General features: G+C 45.1%; 6 protein-coding genes across 6 annotated transcripts; 2 read left to right on the top strand and 4 right to left on the bottom strand.

The window, feature by feature from the left end:
* Window positions 1-175: 175 nt before the first annotated feature.
* On the top strand, window positions 176-1,297 carry N7506_005728 (transposase; the record flags this gene model as incomplete). The annotated part of the gene is made up of 1 exon (XM_056955021.1): window positions 176-1,297. One exon carries the CDS (start codon window positions 176-178, stop codon window positions 1,295-1,297), a length of 1,122 nt encoding a protein of 373 aa, XP_056811998.1.
* A 1,836-nt stretch (window positions 1,298-3,133) lies between these two features.
* On the bottom strand, window positions 3,134-4,483 carry N7506_005727 (uncharacterized protein; the record flags this gene model as incomplete). The annotated part of the gene is made up of 1 exon (XM_056955020.1): window positions 3,134-4,483. One exon carries the CDS (start codon window positions 4,481-4,483, stop codon window positions 3,134-3,136), a length of 1,350 nt encoding a protein of 449 aa, XP_056811997.1.
* A 2,709-nt stretch (window positions 4,484-7,192) lies between these two features.
* Window positions 7,193-7,847, bottom strand: N7506_005726 (DUF4112 domain-containing protein; the record flags this gene model as incomplete). The annotated part of the gene is made up of 3 exons (XM_056955019.1): window positions 7,193-7,430; window positions 7,492-7,703; window positions 7,773-7,847. 3 exons carry the CDS (start codon window positions 7,845-7,847, stop codon window positions 7,193-7,195), a joined length of 525 nt encoding a protein of 174 aa, XP_056811996.1.
* Window positions 7,848-9,399: 1,552 nt separating this feature from the next.
* N7506_005725 (glycoside hydrolase family 18 protein) lies at window positions 9,400-10,958 on the bottom strand (the record flags this gene model as incomplete). The annotated part of the gene is made up of 6 exons (XM_056955018.1): window positions 9,400-9,498; window positions 9,562-10,097; window positions 10,152-10,221; window positions 10,280-10,339; window positions 10,388-10,759; window positions 10,818-10,958. 6 exons carry the CDS (start codon window positions 10,956-10,958, stop codon window positions 9,400-9,402), a joined length of 1,278 nt encoding a protein of 425 aa, XP_056811995.1.
* A 3,547-nt stretch (window positions 10,959-14,505) lies between these two features.
* Window positions 14,506-17,983, bottom strand: N7506_005724 (TPR repeat protein; the record flags this gene model as incomplete). Its single annotated transcript, XM_056955017.1, has 3 exons — window positions 14,506-16,424; window positions 16,481-17,092; window positions 17,365-17,983. 3 exons carry the CDS (start codon window positions 17,981-17,983, stop codon window positions 14,506-14,508), a joined length of 3,150 nt encoding a protein of 1,049 aa, XP_056811994.1.
* Window positions 17,984-18,749: 766 nt separating this feature from the next.
* Window positions 18,750-19,688, top strand: N7506_005723 (uncharacterized protein; the record flags this gene model as incomplete). Its single annotated transcript, XM_056955016.1, has 1 exon — window positions 18,750-19,688. The coding sequence occupies one exon, from the start codon at window positions 18,750-18,752 to the stop codon at window positions 19,686-19,688; it is 939 nt and encodes a 312-aa protein (XP_056811993.1).
* Window positions 19,689-19,959: the final 271 nt, after the last annotated feature.

Raw genomic sequence — 19,959 nt, 5'->3', positions numbered from 1 at the left:
TCATTCTCATAAAGTGGAGATAGGCACGATTTAACTAGTCACACGTTAATTGTGACTAAGCTCTCCACCTACACCCGTTCCCGTGTGTAGGTGAGCCACAACCTTTAACAAACCACAACCTGTTAACAAAAAATTCAACGTTCAATTTTTAAACTCACTTTTTACCGCCAAAACAATGCCAAATTCCTCCCAAAAAGAAGAGATTCTTCTCTCAAATACCCTCGAAGCCTATAAATCAGGCCAATTTTCTAGCATTCAGGCCGCAGCCTCTCATTTTGGCGTCTCAAAGTGGAAGCTTCGGAACCGAAATGACGGCAGGACAAATGGAAAAGGCCGTACAGCCACCCAAAAAGCCTTAGATCCCTCACAAGAGGCCTCTCTTATTCGCTGGGTTGAGCACCTTAATTCAGTATATACACCACCGACTCCTTTAGATATTGAGGGTGCTGCAAATCGCATTTTAAAACATTGCGGTTCCGACCGGGAAGTTAGTAAAATGTATGGCTACCGATTTATTAAACGCCGCCCACCACCACATATCACCCTCCAGACACGAAAACCGATGGAAAAAGCGAGACTCGAAGCCGAATTACACAGTGAATTAATTCATTGGTATGAGGTTTTCGACCAATTCCTTCGTACGAATAAAATTCAAGCCCACGAGCTATACAACTGGGATGAAACTGGCTTTCAGCTAGGCATTGGAGCAAAGGAAAACGTCGTTTCTACCCGCGAACAAGAGACTATTGCAACCGGTGGTATTGGCCAAAATATTACCGGCATAGAATGTATTTCAGCCGATGGTTGGGCTATGCATCCATGGTTTTTAATTCGCGGTTCTGAACAAATGGAAGATTGGTACGACGGCGACGAAAATCCTTCTCATTACCGAGTTATTAAGCCAACAATCAAGGGCTGGACAGACGATAAAACTGCGATTCAATGGCTACTAGATTTCCATTATGCTACTCGAAAACGAGTCGCTAAATATAGACCTAGGGTCTTGTTAATGGATAACCATGGTTCCTATGGAACCCCGGAATTCGAACATATTTGCCAAACCCACAATATTATACCTTGGTGGTTTATTCCGAAAATGACACATCGATGCCAGCCTCTTGATAATAAGTCATTCTCAGTCCTTAAGCAGAAATTCCGAAAGAAGAACAATGAGATTGTACGATGGGGTGGAGATGTTAGTGATAAGCGACACTTCCTTCAGTTGATTAAATCAGTTCGCAAAGATGCATTTAAAGCGAAAACTATTAAATCATCATTCCGAGACACTGGTATTTGACCTGTCGATTCACATGTTGTATGTGATCAAATTGATCCAGGTTGGGAAGACGAACCAGTCTCGAGATATATGGCTATACACCTTCACCTGATCGAGAATTCCCTAGTTCAGCCACGAATTCACCGCCAAATTCGGATCAGAGGTTCTCGGAAATTGAAAATAAGCTTCGTACAATATTCGAGGATGATGAACCAGACCTTTCGAAGGTTCAGAAGCATATAAATCGTGCGATTCAAGGTGGTAAACAGGCTCTCCAAGATCTAGAGCTTGCGAAATCAACGATTAAAAAGATGCAAAGCCACCAAATCCCTATTAAAAAGTCTAAGCGCTTTATAAAAGGAGCATCCAAGTCTCCATTATCATCAATTGCAGGTAATTCGAGGGTTTCTCGGCGCTGTACGATGGAATCAAAAATAGATATTCGGCGAGAGAGTGGCGATGCAAGAATTCGAGACTACTGGCACAGGGCCAATCAGGCTCTAAAAGAAAAAGAAGAGGCATTGGGAGGCAGAGATTATCTTGATGCTGATAGCGAGCTATTTAAATACATAGATCTAGATGGTATGGTGGCTGAAAAATAGGTTTGAAATTGAAATATTGTTTTTTTTTGTTAACAGGTTGTGGTTTGTTAATAGGTTGTGGCTCACCTACACACGGGAACGGGTGTAAGTGGAGAGCTTAGTCACAATTACTTAATTAAGGATCGCCATGTTTGCTCATTTTGCATCGAAGCTTCTGGGCCTCTCTCTGTTCAACACCCATGGACATTCGTTGAATCCTTCATCACATGATGCACTAATCCATATGTGATTATAGCTGTATCTGAGGGACCCGTTTCAAAGCTGAGAGGCACAGTGCCCACCGCTTTCGCCTTCCATATTGGACAACACAGAGGAGTGTTTTCAACCCCAAATCACATGCGGTGCCAGTCCATATATGGTTCAGCGCGTATTTGAGGATCCGTCACAAGACCAAATGGTACAATACCAAAAGAATTGATGTTATTCTAATGTATTGATACAACCTTGAGAATATAGTACCATCATATCATTGCAACTCATAAGCAAAGATTATAATGGACCGAATGATGCCCCGGAAGCTTGAGATCCGGAACTGAATGATCATATATCACACAATAGCGATATATTCACCAGTTCCCAAAGGCAAAGATGCCAATATGTATGCAATTGTTCATCAAGTCAGGTTCACTCAGCACTTGGAAGCGATGATTTGCGTAGATGTAGGCAATGAAGAAGTTCGAAATTTTCAATGTAAATAGTATGGTGAGTAGCGAAGTTACTTCCTGCCACAAGTGTAGAGAATCGTGCATATAATGAACTAATCACTAACAATGAAATCAATTTATCCTGGTGACAGTCTTCAATGCTGAAAGTATTCAGTTTATTTGGAATTCGACGGTTACAATCGTAGCCTCTTAGCCCTTCTCGGTAAGTTGTAGTTGATCGTAGGACATTAGAAAACAGTTGAGAATTGGCATGCGAACAGGACAAACAGTCTCCCATTATGTGGCTGTATGCTTCTATGCTTGTATCATATGTCTGAAAGAGAGATACACGGGTGTAAGGACGATATACTGTAAGGATAGAATTGACAATTGATCCAGTGTCTGCGTCTCGATACTGCGCTTCGCATCCAGTATAAGACCGAGCACTTTCGATTAACAACGGCGTTCGTTATGTCCACCAGTTCATACCCCCCTTGTTACCCTGGAGATGCAGTATAACGTCTATTAATTGCATAGTGAAACTAAAATTCCGAGCTGAGCTATTCCTCTTCCGAGGATGTCCTATCAGGTCCCGGGATGTCAGTTCCATTTTAGGTGTTGTTTTTAGAACAGAGGTCTTCCAACGAGGAGAATTCATACCAATCAGATGAGCCGTTTTCGCTTGTTGAATCTTCAGCTGTTGGTCTTTCTGAAACACTAGCATAGCTTTCAGTACCCTGAGAAGCATCTGGAGGCTCTAAGATATTATGCACATTCTCTTGATTGCTCTCATTGGAAATGCTGTTACCGTCACCGTCGGTTGAGTCACTTTCCTCGGGGTCTGAGGACCTAGAGAAATGCAGACGAGGCTTTTTCCTTGCAGAGATATCCGAACAGAGTGATGATCCTTCTGAATCGTCATCATTCATGTTTCGTTTTTTTGTAGCTAATTCGTGCAGATCCAAAACCAGACGTGGGTCGACATGCATGTCTCGTGCTGGCGGCGTAATTTCAATCTGATCAATTGGAACCTGCAAGACAAGCTCTTTTGCATAGGCCGCTGCCACCGCTGCCGCATATCCTTGCCATTCCTTATTCTCGTGTGAGTCCGCATAGTCACAAATGCCTCGAATGACTGCGCATGGAAAGTCATTCATAAGCCCCGCAGCTTCCATTTCTACGCAGAGGACCCCTAGGTCTCGAGCCAGCTGATCTCGCTGTGCGCCATTTTCAACTACCTGATTCGCAGATGCAATCAGTCCATAGTGTATCACTGGTTCTTGATAGTCTCGTGGAGGCCGTGGAGTCAATTTAGACTGATCACAATTGACACATGTATCAGATGCTCCGTGGTCATAATCTGTTTGGTATAAAAGATCCTCTTTGGTTGGTCGTTTGAAGTCTGTAGTAGCTGTCCGCGACGTCGTTTTATTTTGGGCGTCAGAAATGAATTTAAGAACTTGACTATCTTTTGTGATATGGTGGGCCTGAAGTGTAGCGAGGGCAGTCAATAGAACCTTGGGTGGCCGGTTCAGCATCCCTGTTCGCTGGAATTGTCCGCCGCTTAACGCTTTACCCAGGTCGTATTGGATCACACCTCCGTATGTGTCAGCTGGCTGGCTCACCACAATATCGCCCAGGCGAATATCTGCATTACTGCTTGGTACACCTCCACCGATACCGACCATCAGACCGAACCGGATACGGCGGAAACTCGAGAGCAACTGCATCGCTACCGTAGCAGCTGATACATTGTCACATGCGCCACTTGGTAAACAGGCAATAACGATCTTGTGATCCCCGATATTTCCCAGAATATACGTATTTTGATCTGTCGGTGGGCGAGGCAGACTCGGGTGTATGGCGTCCAACATGAGCTTTGCGGCTGCCATCTCTAGGGGTAAGGCGCATATCCATCCGACCGTGTAATCTTCATTGGATAAAGGGGCCCTGGCTGCCATGTTGAAATATATGATGGTCGACTCTTGAGAACGAATAGCTTACCGTGAGTTCATAGGAAAGACAAGGCAGACAAGAATGTTATAGAGACCCAGATCTTGGGAATAATCACCAGAGTTTATGAGTGGAGGGGCGGGGTTAACAAGTGAGGCTGAGGCATAATACTCGTACAACCAATGGATTTTGTGCAGTGGAGATGGAATTATTGGCAGATTGCCTGTTCAAGGAACCCTATGTTTGCTCATTTTGCATCAAATCTTCCAGGCTGAAAGTAATTGTGACTAAGCACCCACCGACAGGAGGGCACGACTGTCGGTGAGCCAAAGCCATTTCACAAACCAAAGCCATTTCACCAAAAAACCATCAATTCATTTTCAACCCCTAATTTCTACACCAAAACGATGCCGTTTTCTACCGAAGAAGAAGAAAATCTGCTCTCTATCGCCCTCCATGCATATAAATCCAAAAATTTTCGCAGTATCGATGCCGCAGCTACCCATTTTGGTCTTTCAAAGTGGAAGCTTCGAAGCCGGAAGGAAGGAAGGTCAACTCCCAAAAGCCGTAAAACCCACAACAATGCATTAAATCCTTTGCAAGAAAAGTCATTGTTTCGTTGGATTGAGCTCCTTATTTCTGTCTATGCAGCTCCGACTGCTTTGGATATTGAGGGTGCCGCAAATCGTATTTTACAAAGTTGCGGTTCCGATCGACGCGTTAGCAAGATGTACGGTTACAATTTTATTCGACGTTTACCTCCCCATATTACCCTTCGTACGCAAAAGCCAATAGAGAAATCAAGAATTGAAGCCGAATCACATGGTGCATTGATTCATTGGTATAAAGTTTTGGCTAAATTTCTCGATGACCACGAAATTGAAGCTCATGAACTATATAATTGGGATGAGACTGGGTTTCAATTAGGAATTAGAGCCCAACAAAACGTTGTTTCTTCTCGTCAAGAGGAGACAATTGGAACCGGAGGTATTGGCGAAAATATCACTGGCATTGAGTGTATTTCAGCTGATGGTTGGGTTATACATCCATGGTTCTTAATTCGCGGTTCTGAACAAATGGAGGATTGGTACGATGGCGATGATGACCCTTCAAACTATCGAATCATCAAACCAACTACTAAAGGATGGACCAATGACAAAACTGCAATTCAATGGCTCTTGGATTTCCATTTTACTACGAAAAATCGAGTTAAAAAGGGAAGACCAAGGGTTTTATTGATGGATAACCACGGTTCTCATGGAACTCCGGAGTTTGAACATATTTGTCAAAACTTTAATATCTTACCTCATTGGTTTCTTCCAAAGTTAACTCATCGATGTCAACCTCTTGATGGGAAACCTTTTTCCATTCTCAAGCAAAAATTCAGGAGAATGAATAATGAGGTTGTACGATGGGGTGGTGATGTTGACGATAAACGAAATTTCCTTCGGATTATTAAAGCTGTTCGCAAAGACACCTTTAAATCGCGAACAATTAAATCAGCATTTCGCGATACTGGTTTTTGGCCTTGGAATCCCGAAATTGTCACTAATTCAATTGATCCTCATTGGGAAGATGAGCCAATTCTCCAAACGTACGGTGAATCGGGTTTATCTGACGCAGAGATTCCAAGCTCACGAACTAATTCACCACCAAATACCCATCAAAGATTCTCCAAAATCGAAGATAAACTTAATACTTTGTTTGAGGAAGAAAAATTGGATCTTCCAAAGGTTCAAAAACATATAAATTGAGCAATTTCTGGTGGTAAACAAGCCATTCAAGAATTGAACCTTGCAACTTTGACGATCAAAAAGATGCAAAATCACCGAAATCCAGTTCCAAAATCGCGACGTATAATTCAAGGAGCTTCCAAATCCCCTCTATCGTCAATTCAAGGAAATTCGAAGATTCGTCGTCGTTGTACAAATGAATCAAGAGTGGACATTCGATTCGATATACGAACTGCTCGAGTTACAGACTATTGGCGTCGCGCCAATGAAGCTCTCAAGGAAAAAGAAGAGGCAGCAGGGGGTAAAAACTATATTGATACTGATAGTGAGCTATTTTCTATGGTAAATAGAGATGGTATGGTAGATGATAAATAGGTTTAAAATTGATTTTTATGATTTTTTGGTGAAATGGCTTTGGTTTGTGAAATGGCTTTGGCTCACCGACAGTCGTGCCCTCCTGTCGGTGGGTGCTTAGTCACAATTATCAGCCAGCGCGTCTAGTTCTAGACCTTGTATCTCCCATACCGGTACTTTAAGCTTCTGGTATTTATTACCTGATTTGCTACAAAACGTCTTATTTACGCGCTATCCACATATGGATTAGAGGGTCATGTGATTAGGGTTCGAAAGATGATCTCTCTGTGCCCGACATGGAAGGCGATACCGGTCGCTACTGTAATTGTCCTTTCTTGCCCCAACGGGCTGAATATTTTGTTTTCTCAACGATTTGTTTCTTGTTTGAATACATCAGCCGGTCGCCAAGCTCTTTATCTTCTCTTCACAGTCAGCAACTACACCAAAGCATTCGTTGAAGTGATGGTCTTTTCGAAAAGTTCAAGCAAACTCTGTTTTGGGAGGGGTCTCAGGGCTGGCATGGTTTGTGACTCAGGACTTGATACTCGTACATTGTTCCTATCGTGCCTGGTATGTACATACAGGAATGGTGTGAAGATCAACTCTTTGCTCCAATTATGCACTTTGATACTAAGCGTTTTCGGCCACTTTTTCACGCAAGTAGGATTCAAGAATGTGAGCATTTCTCATGTTGGCCTTGTAGATCGCATCAGCAAGATCGCCAATGAATGGGGTCAGTCCAATGATGAGATCCAAGGCTATATTGCCTATCATCTTCAACCGTAGAGCTATGGGAAGTCCGCCGTCAATCTCTCCACAAGTTCTCACGACCAATGTTGCGAGGAGAAAATCGCTGAAATCACCAATTCTGTATGGTATTCGTGGTTGGTGTTGCTCTCCAAAGTTGAAGAATTGATAGATCAACTTACAACGGCACGAGACCAATGACACTGCCCCAGCCAAAATGAATTCCACATAGGTTGAACAGAGCATAGTCTAACATGTAGGCCCTGCGTTTGACCTTGGCCAGGACCATAGTGTCATTCTCGGACAAGCCTGGAGGAACCTCGTCGCATGCTGAATTTCTTTCTCTGGGGCCACGGGTGAGGCATGAAATTTGGGCTTTCTCTCGGGGAGCGTCCTGGTAAAACCAAATTATTACAAGTGTACCTTGCAAGATGGATTTCAGTCAATCCTGGAGTGAGCTCACCGCAGTACTGATATTTTGTGTGCCTGTGGAACTTCCCATATTCCTCTTCATCCAAAGCACCAATGCTTTGATCATTTTCGAGTCAGATGAAGGTTACTCGTGGAAAATAAGCATAACCGAATTGGTGGATGGTGCGCGAAATGTTTGAGGAATGGCTGTGGAGATGGAATATACTGAGTGGAGGAAATCAAAGTGAGCCCATCTCAAGCTACCTATTTATAGCAGTATGAGTTAAGGTGGAGCCATTCAGTGGATAAATCTTTTTTTTATTACAGTATTATTAAAGCCAGTGCTACACACCGCTATCCATAGATATTACGACAGAATTTGCAAGTCCAGACATGTGCTACGAGATCAAAGAGTATTCCAACTGTGCTTCTTTTACCAGATTTAGTGACTACAGTCAAAATGGGAACATTTCATCGTTAGAGGCCTATGTGCACTCTCCAAGGAAGGTAGATTTGAGAGATCTTCTAACCAGGTTATGGACGGGGGAAGAAAGAGTCTTCGTGAACCCAGGAGGGAATCTAAATAGAGTAGTACCCATGGGAACATGGTCCCCCTCTCTGTTGCTGTTAAGCACTATCTGCGCGAACTTGGAGCCACATGATAAATCGAAGAGATGTACTAGGACTATGCAATCTTCCAACTTAATGACTAACAAAGAAGCAGCAAATCATAAAACAATGGCATTGGAAATAATGCACCAAAAGAAGGCGCTCCGCCTCAGGCATCCCGGGGTATTTTTAGCACCATTTTCCTAGCATAGCAATCCAAGTATTCTACACCTCTCTGGCAAACAGTATTTCTTTCCTATTCCGCCCGTCCTAGGGCTTTCCATGCTTCCCTGTTCCCGCCGAGCACTGAGCACCCCCGTCGACTTGTCTGCGATGTCAGACCGCCAGCGCGCGCTTCCCACTACACCAGGTAATAGGGTGAGCATGCGCCCCACTACACTAGGTACCCGGTTCATCCATCACTATAGATCACGACCAATAAAATTTGGGAATTCTGAAAAATCTTTAGAAATACTATATATCACCCAAAAGAAATCGGTAGAAATGGAAACCTTCTTGTGGATTGATATTGTCAATATGTCAAGTTGAAATTCATTCACCCGCGCGTGTATATACGGTGAGTGAAAGTATACACAGGTCCATACAATCCCGTAGCAACAAGAGATGATGGTGCAGGATACGATCCAGGAAGCCCAGGTCGAAAGGAGGTAATGAATAGGTTTGATTCTCTATACTTGGATCAACCTATACACAGACGAGCAACTCTATAGCCGATAATATGATAATAGTATCAAATAATATAAAAGAGGAGGCGATCTGGCAGCAATGAGAGGGAGACCATGCTCCCCCCACTTCACGAGCTAGTTGGTTGTACGAAAGGCGTGAGCTCCTAGGCCCACAATATGTAAGCCTTGGTAGCAAGGTAAAAACAGTCAAGATGGTTGCTATCAAAGCAAAAGTGGAATGTATGTATCAGCAAATTCTCTATCGAGGCAAAAGGTAAAGAAGAGAGATGGAGAGAGATTTCGAAGTAGACAGCGAGATTTCCACACACCTGACCAGCACCAGTGCGGTATCATAACTTCTAAGCACAACAAGGTGTTTGAATGTTAAAGGCCGGCTTTCAAATTGTCATACTTAGAGGCAGGGTAGCTAAGATGATTTTCGCTCTTGTCCAAAACCCCAATGCCTCCTACGGTATCCACAACCTAAATAGGTTGTGATTAGTCACATGATGAAAAATCGCATATGAATCACCTAAACAGACGTACCGTGGCAATAAGACTGTCATTGCCCGATTTGTCGCCGCTGAGCTCCCACCACATTCCACCCCCAAGACCCTTGGATTTGATATATTCTCCTTTTTTCCGTGCGATCTCAGGGGTATCATAACTGACCAGCAATTGCGATTCGGAGTTGTAACAGTAGCTAGCAACTTCCAGATCTAAATTTGTCACGGCACAGCTGGGCTGGGGTAGAGCCTTATAGTCCCACACACCATTTTCCCAGCTACCAACACCAACGCCATTGTAGGATTGACCAGGACCAGCGGTGTTCGTGAAATCCCTGCCGTAGAGGGGCATACCCATCACAATCTTGTTGGAAGACACTCCATGAGAGGTGTAGTACTCGATCGCTTGGTCTGTGTTGAACGGGGTGCTCTTTGGGTTGCTATCGGACGAGTAAAGGTTGGCGTCGTGGCCAGCAACGGTGTCCCAGCTTCCTGCATAATCGTAAGCCATCAGATTCCAAAAGTCAAGGTATTGATCCATCATCGCGAGATGCTCCTTTTCGTAATTTGCGGGGCCTAGAACCTAGATTAGCGAATTCCGTTAAGTAGTCAAGAAGAAACAAATCGAACCAGCCGGAGATGCCGCGGTGATCAAAAAGTGGTAGCTGTCAGCCTCGGCTGCGCTGTAGGAATCAAGCGCCTGGAAGAGCTCAGATCAGCTGAGTGCTCAGTTGGGGAAACGCAAAACACGAATTTACCTCACGAAGACGGCTCAGGGTCTCAACGAACTGGCTTGCCTCGGTATCGTTCGCAGGGTACTATCTCATATTAGTGTCAAACGCCTCGACACAAAACCACACACCCACTTCAAAATCAACATCAATACCGTCGAAGCCGAGGTTTTTCAGTAGTTCTGTGGAGCTATCAGCGAACCTTTGCCGTCCTGCCTGGGTCTTGAAGGCTGTTCTGAGGTTAGAAGAATAACTCCACCCTCCAATCGACAGAAGAACTTTGAGTTTGCGGTTCTTCTTCTTCAGTAGGAAAAGCTGCTTAATACAGCCGTACATATTGTTTCCGGTATCGGACCAGGAATCAGTGGAATAGTGCTTGTCTGTGTCTGCCCAGGTGTCAGTCAGAACTACCTCACCAGAGGCCTGGACATTGGCAAATGCATAAAGAATATGCGTTAGTTGTTCAGCGGGAATATCCTGAGGTTGGAAGTTGCGAGCGTAAATGCCCTGGATATGGTCGCTAAGTTTAAGACACCTTTCTATGGCTCATCAAGAACCGACATACCCAGTTGATAAAGTAGGCCACTGAGCGAAAGGCGTCAGTATCACGGGTCTCAATTTGAGTTATATTGGGATCAGCCATTGCAGGGTTGTGAGCACTGGCGAGCTGCGCGATGCACAAGTAAAAGAGAATAGAGAAGAGCATAAGAAAGACCTGCTAAAGTGTCACTGGGACATATTCATATTGCAGGCTATGTTCTCTTAAATGCTCACAGAGGTTGAGGATCCATATTTGATGTAGTCGGGTTACGTACAGTCTCCTAAATTCGGTGTCCCCGCTGTAGGGTTCATATAAAGGACTAACCGGCTTTCATATCTTGGGATTAAATCAATGTACTCTCCCTTCCATTGACTTTTGCGCTTCACTGGGTCTCTGGTAACTGGATTGACCAACATGTTCGAAAAGACTATCACTGCTCCCCTTTTCCTTTTCGGTGGATTGGTACTGGCCATTGTTGGATCCCACCCGGTCATTCGCATTGAAGAGCAAAATCCGAGGATAATAAAGAGGTAGTTCCAAATTCGGGTCACCTGGTTCTGTGCTAGATGCTTCTCGGCTGACTGGGCCTTTTAGGTCATTGTGGACGACTAAACCTGGACCCCTGTATCGCGAATATACTCGCGAGCTGCCAGTAAAACCCCCCAGCAATCCACACTTTTAGGTTCTCCAACCGACATTGACCAACTGATGCAGTATGCGAAGGATTCAAGAATGTCTCTACTCGGACCGAACATCTTGTGGCTATTCTCATTGGCAGCGCTTATCTCTCTTATGTTTGCGCAGGACAAAGACTAGTTCGAACCCCAATCATCCCAAGTGCTAGACCCAGTGTCCATCACCATTTCCTCGGCCTGGTCCCTTATCTCCAGACCCCATTGACTCCGCTAGTCCCCGTCGCCACCCGCCAGCTGTACCCGGATTTCCCAACAGCAGTTGGCCTCCAATCTCTTGACATCGCCTCACCACTTATGGACGAATCAGAAAGTGTATACGTCATTAGACTGCGTTGCTTTACTATAGGAGTGGGCTTTTCCCAAGACGTGCTAAGTATATACGTGACGGGAAAGCAGTATGTATTATGAGAGCTGAGGAAAGATGGAGAAAGAGAGAGAGCGCGAGATCTAGATTTATTTACACCAGCGGGGACCCTGCAAACCAGGCAAACCCCCGCGCGGACAATACGAGATCGTTGTGTAACGCCTTCACGTCCGAGATATTGTTCTGGAAGAGGCACAGATATATTCTTTTACCTGCTCTCTTTCCCGCCTTGTAGTGCTCTTGAACTCATTCTACCCATGGGAACCTTGGAAACAGACAAGTATGTCTTCGGATCAGTTTTATTACCTACAATCCGAGATACTGAATCTTATCTGCTCAAACCTGCAACCACCTTGCTTGGAAGAATTCTATTTAGTCAATCGCAGATGCTGCGCTATAAGTGTACCGATACTTTTTCACACCGTCCGTGTCTCCTTCTCGCCTGGTGATTTGGCTCGTCTGCATGCTTTCTCGTGTTGTACTTTACCATTCTATGCACGGGCGCTTTGCTACGATACCTCGGAGATTATCGACCCACGTATGTCGTTCCTATCGAGCACTTGCACCGTCTGATGCTGAAGATTCAGTGGTGCCGCAGTGGGACTACTTCACGGCTTGCATATACACCCCACAGCAGTATTCCCGATACCAGAGGGCATTCGAATGGGGACTTCGCGAGAGATCCTTGTCCTATCGATCAATTCACTCTGGATTCGTGGACCTTGTTGAAAGTCAGCAGAAGGTCCTCCTCCAGCGAGATGACATACGAGTTCTTTATTAGTGTTTCCAACGCCTGTCGCCGTTAGTCACGATTCGGCTATCCTTCACTGAGCCTGATAGCACCCAGCTCCCTTGGTTCAGTATCCGGAGTTCCATGTACTGGGGCTATTCGTTTGCAGTCCATCTGAGGGCAATCCTGCGAGCGATTCAGTGCGCACAACTACAGGGGATTCGAGTTTTCTCGCTTGAGATCCATGAGTTCTACGCGAGAATCACTGATTCGGCATTGGTGGACTGTACACAAGTTCTGCAGCCAATCCTTGTTATATGATAATATCAAGTAAGATGTTTACTCCATATGTATGAAAAGCCGCTCAAAATCATCTTTACTTCCAGGGCTCTCGCTTGCTTTTACATCGTTTTCGGGAGCACTATATTTGGAAACTTGATTGACAAACAATATGCACCATGAGACATGAGGCATGACGTGATATATAAATATACATATATTCTCTTTCTTTATCACTCAACACAAACATTGCATATATCCATGGATCGATATTCATTATCACATAAATAATATTGAATTTCACCAGTCAGATATGTAGTCTATCACTAGTCAAATATACTTTTATTATATGTATACCTATGAGAGTAGGTATAGTGAACATAGATTAGAGAGATACCTAGGTATATATTAAAAAAAAAGAAACAATAAAAATATGTTTCCAAGGTTTCACAAACCTTGGAAATAATTATATAAACGAATTAGAAACAGATGCCCTAAGACCATGGGATTTATCTTTCCAATATTCTGCATCACCTTGAATGGAACCTTGGAGGATATTGCAGAATTCCAAGGTTGCATAATAGTAATGTTAGTATAATATTATATTTTACTTAGCTACTATACAATGTTAACTGTAAGATATACGATGATTACAAAAGTAAGAAGAATTTTTTCCCCATAAATCATCAATAGCACAGAATTACATGAACCACGGTACTTGAATAGAATTAATTTGAACAGTGTCACCTTGATTCATATGAATATGAATATTAATACCATTTCCATCATTTAGATTATTACCTGATTCATGAAACAATGGATCCGATCGGAGTGACAGAAAAGAAATGAACACCCATAAGCGTCTACAAGAGTTCTACTCGTACAGCCCGAATCAGTAAAAATATAGCCATGTCTCGAATTAGATAGTCTTCTGACCCTTTCCCACTAGCTACCGAAAATATCCGCCGCCTCATCAGACAGTACTCATTCTGATAAAATAGAAATTAGTTTGTATCATATTAATACAGTGCCGACCGCTTTCGCCTTCCATGTCGAGCAACACATAGAAGCTCTTTCAAACCCTAATCACATGCTACGCTAGTCCATCTTCGGTTGGTCTGTATTTTAGGATCCGTCATAAAGGCGAATTGTATAGCCTAAGACAAATAGAATACATACCAGAGTTTCACCGCATGTAATTTTACAGACCTAAACATACCAGGCCCATGATCAAATAAGCCAAACTTAGTCCAAGCCTAGTCCATCCCACGGTTTTCTCTTTCTTCAACGCCAACCATGTGACATTATGCCATTGGAGGGAAGCTTGTAGTGTAGTTGAGACAGCGCTGAATTACAGTATAGCCAAATTACAGTCGTTCTCGAAATTGCCTTGACCAGTACACACTGAGATTATCTTTCTCGGCCTCACCACTAAGACCTTAGTGCCAGTCAACATTCTGAGAGCTGTCTCTATCTATCATGACGAATGATAAACTGATTACCGAAAGAAGTAACTGGCTATTACATCGGGTAGAGTGATGCTGAATTTAAGGTTTGCTGCCTATTTATCTCTGAGGCCAGGAATAGAGTTAAACAGAGCCAGGGGAGGACAGCGCGAGCGCGAGAGGTATTGAATTAAGATCGTTATTTACAGAAGCAATTAGCGGTATTCCTCGTCTCCTTCCTTAGCCTCGCCCGGTGATGCATCTGCTCCGCCTGGTCCAGCTTGCCTTGGTCCTGATATAGAGTCCCGATATTGTCGACAGTGTTAAGGGTCAATGTATGGTCCGGTCCGAGCGCTTTCTCGTACCCAGCTAGTGCCCGCTGGTACATCTGCTCGGCCTGGTCTAGCTTGCCTTGGTTCCAATATAGAATCCCGAGATTATTGACAGTCTCGAGAGTCGACGTGTTGTCCGGTCCGAGCGCTTTCTCCTTCCCAGCTAGCGCCCGCTGGTACATCTGCTCGGCCTGGTCTAGCTTGTCTTGGTTCCAATATAGAGTCCCGATATTGTCGACAGTCTCGAGAGTCGACGTGTTGTCCGGTCCGAGCGCTTTCTCCTTCCCAGCTAGTGCCCGCTGGTACATCTGCTCGGCCTGGTCTAGCTTGCCTTGGTCCTGATATAGAGTCCCGATATTGTCGACAGTGTTAAGGGTCAATGTATGGTCCGGTCCGAGCGCTTTCTCGTACCCAGCTAGTGCCCGCTGGTACATCTGCTCGGCTTGGTCTAGCTTGCCTTGGTCCCGATATAGAGTCCCGATATTGTCGACAGTGTTGAGGGTCGACGTATGGTCCGGTCCGAGCGCTTTCTCGTACCCAGCTAGTGCCCGCTGGTACATCTGCTCGGCCTGGTCTAGCTTGCCTTGGTTCCAATATAGAATCCCGATATTATTGACAATGTCTAGGGTCGACGTGTGGTCCGCTCCGAGCGCTTTCTCCTTCCCAGCTAGCGCCCGCTGGTACATCTGCTCGGCCTGATCCAGCTTGTCTTGGGCACGATATAGAACCCCGAGATTGTGGACGGTGTCTAGGGTCGACGTGTGGTCCGCTCCGAGCACTTTCTCCTTCCCAGCTAGCGCCCGCTGGTACATCTGGTCGGCCTGGTCTAGCTTGCCTTGGTTCCAATATAGAATCCCGAGATTATGGACAGTGTTGAGGGTCGACGTATGGTCCGGTCCGAGCGCTTTCTCCTTCCCAGCTAGCGCCCGATGGTACATCTGGTCGGCCTGGTCTAGCTTGCCTTGGGCACGATATAGAACCCCGAGATTGTGGACGGTGCGTAGGGTCGACGTGTGGTCCGGTCCGAGCGCTTTCTCGTACCCAGCTAGCACCCGCTGGTACATCTGCTCCGCAGCAAGAAGAAGTACTTGGTTTCGCAGTAGGTTTGAAATCAGTGAAGCTTGGTCGAGTCGACGAGGCGTAAGATTAAATATCACCTCGTTCGTGCACAAGCGCTCTTGTACTAGTCTCGTGGCATGAGCAGCCAAGGGGGAGTAAGAGAGGTTTGCAAGGTCATCCGCGTTGTCATCTTTTAGAGACGCAGAAATGCAGTCAAAAACATACCAGTAATCCTTTTCATCAATGGCCTTGTTGAGTACCGCTAAAGTCCAGTCGTGCACGCAGTTATGCATGCTCCATGACCCAGACGTCTGTTGAGTATCCAGGAAATAGTATTCGGCCAGGACCCCCATTACTCCATTGAAATTCACGTCATCTGTGATCACTTCATGAAGCCACTCAGGAGAACTATCGGTGAGTCCGGCATGAAAAAGCTCGTACCAAAGACTCTGGTTATCGAAGTAGGCCAGTAGCTTCAGTATTTTCGCCGCGTCCGGCTCTTCCTTCTCTAGGCGAGCGTATGATATATCCCAGGTCGTGTAGAGTGTACGCTCCTCATACTCGTTGAGCTTGGTAGGTCGGCGGGGGTCAATGTTCCAGCGTTTCTCGTACTCGTAAAGGTAGCGTTCGAAAGTGAAGCCTTTTTTGCGCTGAAGGTATGTCCCGGCGGTGGCCAAAGCGAGAGGAAGACCCGCTAGTCGTTCTGCGAGGCGCTTTGCATTAGGATCTAACAGTGGTGATTAGTGGATCCCAGATGTGTTTGGTTGCACGTGTGTAGCACACCTGATTGAATATTCTCTCGTTTTGATCGGGTTTGTAGGATGGCGAGGCTATCCTCTATATTCTGGAACGGTTTTATGTCAAGAGAGCTGCCAGCAACGAGATCTGGTCGTCGAGAGGTGACCATAATAGCTCCATGAGAAGCTGGGGGGTAATAGTTGTCAATCCGAAACTGGTCGGGGTCATCGTAGTTATCAAATATCAACAGCCATCCAGTATTCTTTGGGGTAGATAGCCATTGGTGTACACGTCTGACGATCTCTTTGTCCTCTAGCACCCCCGGCTCCTCAACATTGAAGATAATGCTGGCTATCAATCGATAACTGTCTTTCAGTGCGGCTTCAGACACTGCATTCAGCCAGAACACTGAGGTATAAGATCCACGGCCGGACTCTGCGTAGGCGATCGCAAGCTGAGTCTTGCCAATACCACCCATACCGCCTAGAACTAGGCGCCGTTGTTTTTGAGCCTTAGGAACAGGATGTAGAGCTTTCCCGATCTCATCAAGCTCGTTGCCACGACCGACGAAGAGTTCAGAGGTGATGGAACGCACTTGACCGAGATGGACGCCAACGGGTCCCCGAAAACTAAAGTCTTCTTTGTGCTTGAAGGTCACTACCAATAACGGTTAGTTGAGATTGTTTTCAAGTTGTAGTGTTGAGGGGAATTTAAGCTTGTTAAAAAGGCCAAGAGTGTAAATGACATAGGGAAATGTATATTGGGGATGAAAACTACTAGTAGCAATCACAAAATGAAGTTGAGATATACACCTGGGCATGTAAGAGATAATGGAAGCAGATACAGCCGATGACTGCCGCCACACTGGGCCACCAAACGTCCAGATGTCGGATCGAAGGGAATCAGCTAACATGACAGCTAATCCTTACCGGATTGGAAATTCTGGGTTCCGACATGAGCATTGTTGTTGATTTGCTGACCACTGCCACTGTTGACATTGTTGGTCTGGGCTCCTCCACCGCTGTTAAAAGCTAAGGCCGTATGTTCTTCGCCAGGAGTCGAGATCTTGACAGATTTCATCTCTTTGAGAATATCTTCAAGCTCGGCATTTTGTCCCGGTGTAGCAGAATTTACCGCATTGTGATTGACGATAAGTTGAACATCTTGAGTGAGTGTAGTCATAAGTTCTTCGACTTTGTTGCCTTTTCCAAGTCTGCGAATGACTTTCGTGTATCGTTTCTCCCATGTATCTTTTTCACCAGGTATGACTATTTCAAATATTTCTCTCAATTTTCGAACCTTTTCACTGCAAGAATCAAGGATGTTCTCTAGGGCGTCACAAACGTCTGACGGCATAGAGTCTTTGCCCGGTTCTAGGTCGTTCTGGCATGTCTGAAGGATGTGGAGGAGAACGGGCAGTCGGTTTCGAACGGATTCGAAAGTCTCAGGTAACTTGACATCATTCCGAGTACTATCGTAGAACTTGATCGAGGTATCGAGGAGAGTAATGATCGCAGAGATACCACCGATCACTTCTAGGCCCGACATCTTGAGGTGGTATACTATAAGTAGTTGAGAGATCTCGCAAAGAATGTGTGATACAATGCGCAGCTCGAGAATATCTAACAGGGAGAAAAGGAGACGGGAATTCAAGCCCCAATATGTACATGGCCCCTCATCCACCGTTCCCTATGGAATATTTGAATATCTGAGCGCGAACAGGAACTACACGTGTCGACAGTATATTTGTCAGATGTGATAGCGCGCGCGGAGCTTGCATTAGTTCCCCCTATACGAACCTTGTAAACACCAATCACGTTGAAAGCGGCGACACGCGGCAGAATTATGGGAAGATCGATAAGGCAAGAACCAGGCTGAGGCATCGTCATCTCATAGCCAATCATTCTCAGACAGTGGAGAGAGGCACAATTACTAAATTGAGAATCGCCATGTTTGCTCATTTTGCATCGAAGCTTCTGGTCTCCTTGGCCTTGTATCTTCCATACTAGTGTTGTTTATCACTTGGCTATAAATAGACAAGCTATCCGTATCTGGATTAGTGACCCCTTTAAAAGGAGCTGAAAGCACCTGTGTTTGTCCAAAACCCAGGCACATTTGTTGATTCCTTGATCACATGATGCACTAATCCAGATGTGGATCGCTGTATCTGAAAGACCCGTTCCAAAGCTGAAAGGTATGTACCGTAAAAAGCGAAACGGAAACACATGAGGTGGACGCCCACCATGACATTCTTGCAACGCAAATGTCCCAGCTTCAGTTCATCAATGTCCTACTGTACATAACCTAACGCACAATGGCACGAAACCTCCAGGCCTGGCAGCGGAAGCTGATTGTTCATATGACACTCAACAAAAAGAGACTAACCATCTCACAGATGGCAAAGGTGGCCAAGTGTAGTGAGCGTTCGGTCACTAACATCCGCAGAAACATACGGGTGTTTGGCGACTCCAGATCCCCCCCAGTCCCTGCCGGCCAGCCCTCAATCATCACCCCTGTGATGCTAGACGCCCTTTGTGACCATCTCGCCGAAAAACCCAGCCTATATGTTGAAGAGATGGCTCTGTTTCTTTGGGATGAATTTGAGGTGCTGCCTTCACCATCGAGCGTCAAACGTGCCCTCACGCGGGCTGGCTGGACAAAAAAGAAAGCCCAGCAGAGAGCAAAAGAACAGAATCCTCAACTACGAGATTTCTACCAGCATAAGCTATCGGAATTTAGCTCGTATCATCTGGTCTTTGTTGATGAATCGGGATATGATAAACGCGTGGGATATCGACGGACTGGTTGGTCACCACTGGGTGTGACACCAGTGCAAATATCTAAATTTCACCGGGGTCAACACTACCAGATACTGCCAGCCTATACACAGGACGGCGTTATCTTGTCTCGTATCTTCAAGGGATCAACTGATACTAGCTTTTTTGAATCGTTTATTGAGCAACTTCTGCAGCATTGTGGAAAATGGCCGGAACCGAAATCCGTACTTGTTATGGATAATGTCTCGTTCCACCATTCAGACCGTATTAAGCAATTATGCTCCGACGCGGGGGTCAAATTATTGTACCTGCCTCCTTATTCGCCTGACTTCAACCCCATCGAGGAATTCTTTGCCAAGCTAAAAGCGTACATTAAGAAGGCTTGGTCAACATATGAACAGAATCTTGACCAGGGATTTGATGTCTTTCTCCGCCGGTGTGTGCATGGAAGTTGGTGCAAAGAAGCAGAGCGCTGAGGGTCATTTTCGACATACCGGTATAACTGTCAAAAAGGCATGAGCGGCTACATCACTATTTTGGATAAGATATTTTCCAACAGCGTGACCTGGGCGAATCGGGTATATACTTAACTGAGTGTTCCTCATTGAGAGGGGAAATCTTTTTGTTAAATGATGCATCAACAATTTAGATCAGTATCTGTATTGTGATCGATTTAATGCAATCATTTTACATTGTTATTTAAAAACATTCCTAACTATCGAAAACCAACTCTATAATATATTAAAC

Source organism: Penicillium brevicompactum (genome assembly GCF_028827555.1).
Source record: "Penicillium brevicompactum strain IBT 35665 chromosome Unknown utg000004l_segment0_segment0, whole genome shotgun sequence".
Taxonomy (NCBI): domain Eukaryota; kingdom Fungi; phylum Ascomycota; class Eurotiomycetes; order Eurotiales; family Aspergillaceae; genus Penicillium; species Penicillium brevicompactum.
This window is presented reverse-complemented; position numbering and strand designations above follow the sequence as displayed.